This window comes from Rosa chinensis, chromosome 4, assembly GCF_002994745.2.
Source record: "Rosa chinensis cultivar Old Blush chromosome 4, RchiOBHm-V2, whole genome shotgun sequence".
NCBI classification, from domain to species: domain Eukaryota; kingdom Viridiplantae; phylum Streptophyta; class Magnoliopsida; order Rosales; family Rosaceae; genus Rosa; species Rosa chinensis.
In genome coordinates, this window is record NC_037091.1 from 47,360,054 (window position 1) to 47,363,179 (window position 3,126).

General features: G+C 34.4%; 1 protein-coding gene across 1 annotated transcript; it reads right to left on the minus strand.

The window, feature by feature from the left end:
* Positions 1-796: 796 nt before the first annotated feature.
* Positions 797-1,565, minus strand: LOC112200401 (nuclear transcription factor Y subunit B-4). Its single transcript, XM_024341431.2, has one exon. The coding sequence runs from the start codon at positions 1,500-1,502 to the stop codon at positions 1,008-1,010; it is 495 nt and encodes a 164-aa protein (XP_024197199.1). The 5' UTR covers positions 1,503-1,565; the 3' UTR covers positions 797-1,007.
* Between the last annotated feature and the right edge of the window lie 1,561 nt (positions 1,566-3,126).

Consider the following 3,126-nt stretch of genomic DNA (forward strand, 5'->3'; position numbering starts at 1 on the left):
ACGTCTATTTCTTGACACATAATTCAATATATTAATGCCTTTTGGGAAGAAAAATTAAAGGAAAAAATTTAATTAAATGAAGAAAAATATTGATCAAAGAATCTGTAGACATATCCCTTAAATTAATATATAATTAATAGCTGATATTTTTTTCCCACCTAATTAAATTCATTAATGTAATTGATTCACCTCCTAACATCTAAAAATAAATGTAAAAGGGTAAAATTGGTGTTGAAATAGTATGATGTAGTAAGATATATTATATGGAATTGAAAATAAATTTTTATTTACTTACATGGCATAACACCTAGAATTTGAGGCCACAAATCTTAGGCCTCATATCATTGCCCTAATATATATCGAGTTTTTTGGCTTTTTAGTATGTAGTTTAGGAACGTTCGTAGTTTAGTGGTATTAATCTACTTCGATCTGCACTGATTAACAGTCCCAAAAACCCGGCTTAACTCCCAATTTTTGGGTTAAACAAATGCTTAATTAATTTAACGTTAGAGAGTATCTAACCTATCATCATCGAGTCAAACATTACTATATATATATATATATATATATATATATATATTTCATTCTGTACCAGTGACTTTTTCTATTCCGGCGTTGGAATTAGGTGTTGCCGGTCATACTTCGGACGTTCGGAGTACCGTGATTGGAAATACAAGGGGTTTACCGAGTCCTCTGATCAAATTATGAGATTCTACTTAATTAACACTCAGAAATTATTAAACTCCAAACTGAAGCCAAGATCTTGTAAATCACAGAGCAAAGAAAAGATCCCAGATGTTGAAAAAGCAAATTAACATCAGTAAAATCATGGCTAGCTCCTAGAAACTAATTCGATCAGCATCTGTGATGTTCAGTACTGACTCTAATTTAGTTTCACTAGCTTATTGAAATAAAGCAGATGTTTCCAGCTGCTGTAAAGATTGAAGTGTATGGGAGTCAGGAAGTCACCTATCACCAGTACATTAATGGATGAGGATGATCCTTTGTTAGGTCTTCTGGATATCATGATGAGGATGATCGTATTGGTTCATGATCATGATGATCCTTTGTTCTTGATCAGTACTCAAGATGTTGTTAACCAGCAGCTTCAGTTTGTCTTCATTATTATTGTTATCATTAGCTATGTGCTCAGCTCCTTCTTGATCTCTATACCTGTGTAAATACCTCCTCAGCGGTCCGGCGTAGTTATCGAATCCCAGGGTTGCCAGAGCCCAGCAGATGTCGTCGCCGTTCACCGTCTTCCTTTTCTCCTTTTGGCACTTGTGCGAGGCCTCTCCAGTGACGAAGCTGATGAACTCGGAGACGCACTCTTGCATCGTTTCCTTGGCTTCCTTTGAGATTTTGGCGTTTGGTGGCAGGATTTGCTTCATAATCCTCCCAACGTTGGCTATGGGGAGCAATTGGTCTGGCTGCTCGGTCTTGATATCTCCCTGACCATGATCACAGATATTGGGAGCACTTCCACCAATATTGTCTACCATTGGGCTGGATACGAGGTAGGAATTGTGCCTTGTGGTTCGATGGGTCTATGCAACTAATCCCAATTTCTATATTTAAATTGGCAGGAGTATCTAATATATGCATAGCTAGGCATCCACAACAAATAATTGGATTAATATATAATTCATATATACTACTGTGTTATTTTTAATTAATTAACTATTTGATCGGCATGCTTTTGGGTTTTCGTTGGTAGATTTGGATTTCATATATTTTCTTATATAATTAAGCTAATTCTTAAGGAAATGCTTAAATTTTTGAACTACCCTATATGGCCTCACATAATAATGATAATATAAATTTTAATAAAGAAATTATTTCAATATGAGGATAAGATAGTAATAGACTATATCATATTTGAAAAATTTGTAAAGTATCCCATGAAAAAAAGGAGAATCTTCCTAAAATCATGAAATAAATTGCTCTAACTTTTTTAATTTTAAAAAATAAAAGCCAATTGACATGTGCAGAGCACATGTTAAGGGGCTAGTTTCTCTTTTAAGATAATGAAGTTCGCAAGCAAACTTGCTTTGCTTACTGTCATTAACTATGCATGGATCATTTATTGAAGATTTTGGTTCACCTTCCAAATCTTGCTCATATATCTCTAACAGTGATGTCCACTCTCATTAGAGAATACAAATTTTAGGATGATCTAATTACTTTTGAAACAAGTTATTGAGACTGTGAGACAGTGATAGTCCTATATTTGTTAGAACAAGCCATGGAAAAACATATGTCACAAGCAAAGTGAAGCCTACCAAAACTAAGGTGTTAGATGTGTAAGTTTGTACATCATTATTGCAAAGTTACACTAATCTTAAGTTAATAAAACAATTCAATTTGTCTTGATTTGCAACCTAAACATAATCAATCTTTTAAGGTAATTAGTGTCACATCTTATCTTCATACAGAAGAAATCGTTAATTGTTTTGTAACAGTGATCATGTCCATCAAATGTCAACTATCGTGTGAGGAATGTCTATACCTGCCCAACAATTTAGTTTCACCCCTTGCTATATTATGATCTTAAGCAGCGCAATATTTCAACGGAAGTTTAGTTGGAGCAGATCGAAGAGAACTTAGGTGCATATCGATCAACTCCTAGCCATCTGTCTTCTTGTTCATCTATGACAAGCGATGATGCCGACCAGGTCGGCATCATGTTAATGGAGCCACGCCCGATCAAGCTCAATCTATTGGATTACATATACATAATATTTATACTTACTTAATGTTCTCTCTGCAAATTAAATGTAAGAACTGCGTCAACGATAATGACTTTGACAATAATCACTTCAAAAGTTCAAAGCATATACCTAGCTTCCAGTTAAATATTGATGCAGGGGTAAACTCTGGTTCTTAATATTTTACGTCGTAAGATTTTTTAAAAGTCTTAATGGATGCTGCGAGGGCTCAGCTATGTCAAAGTTTTATCTTTTTACAATATTTTTTTAAAACTTGATTCGATCATTTCACCAATAAGCTCAGAATTGAAGCATGCATCCATGTTTGGAAGAAAAGTTAACTACAAGTGTGGATTATCGATGGAGATTATGTTAATCCTAGTGTCTTTGAGTGGATTCAACCAAATCGATCTTAACC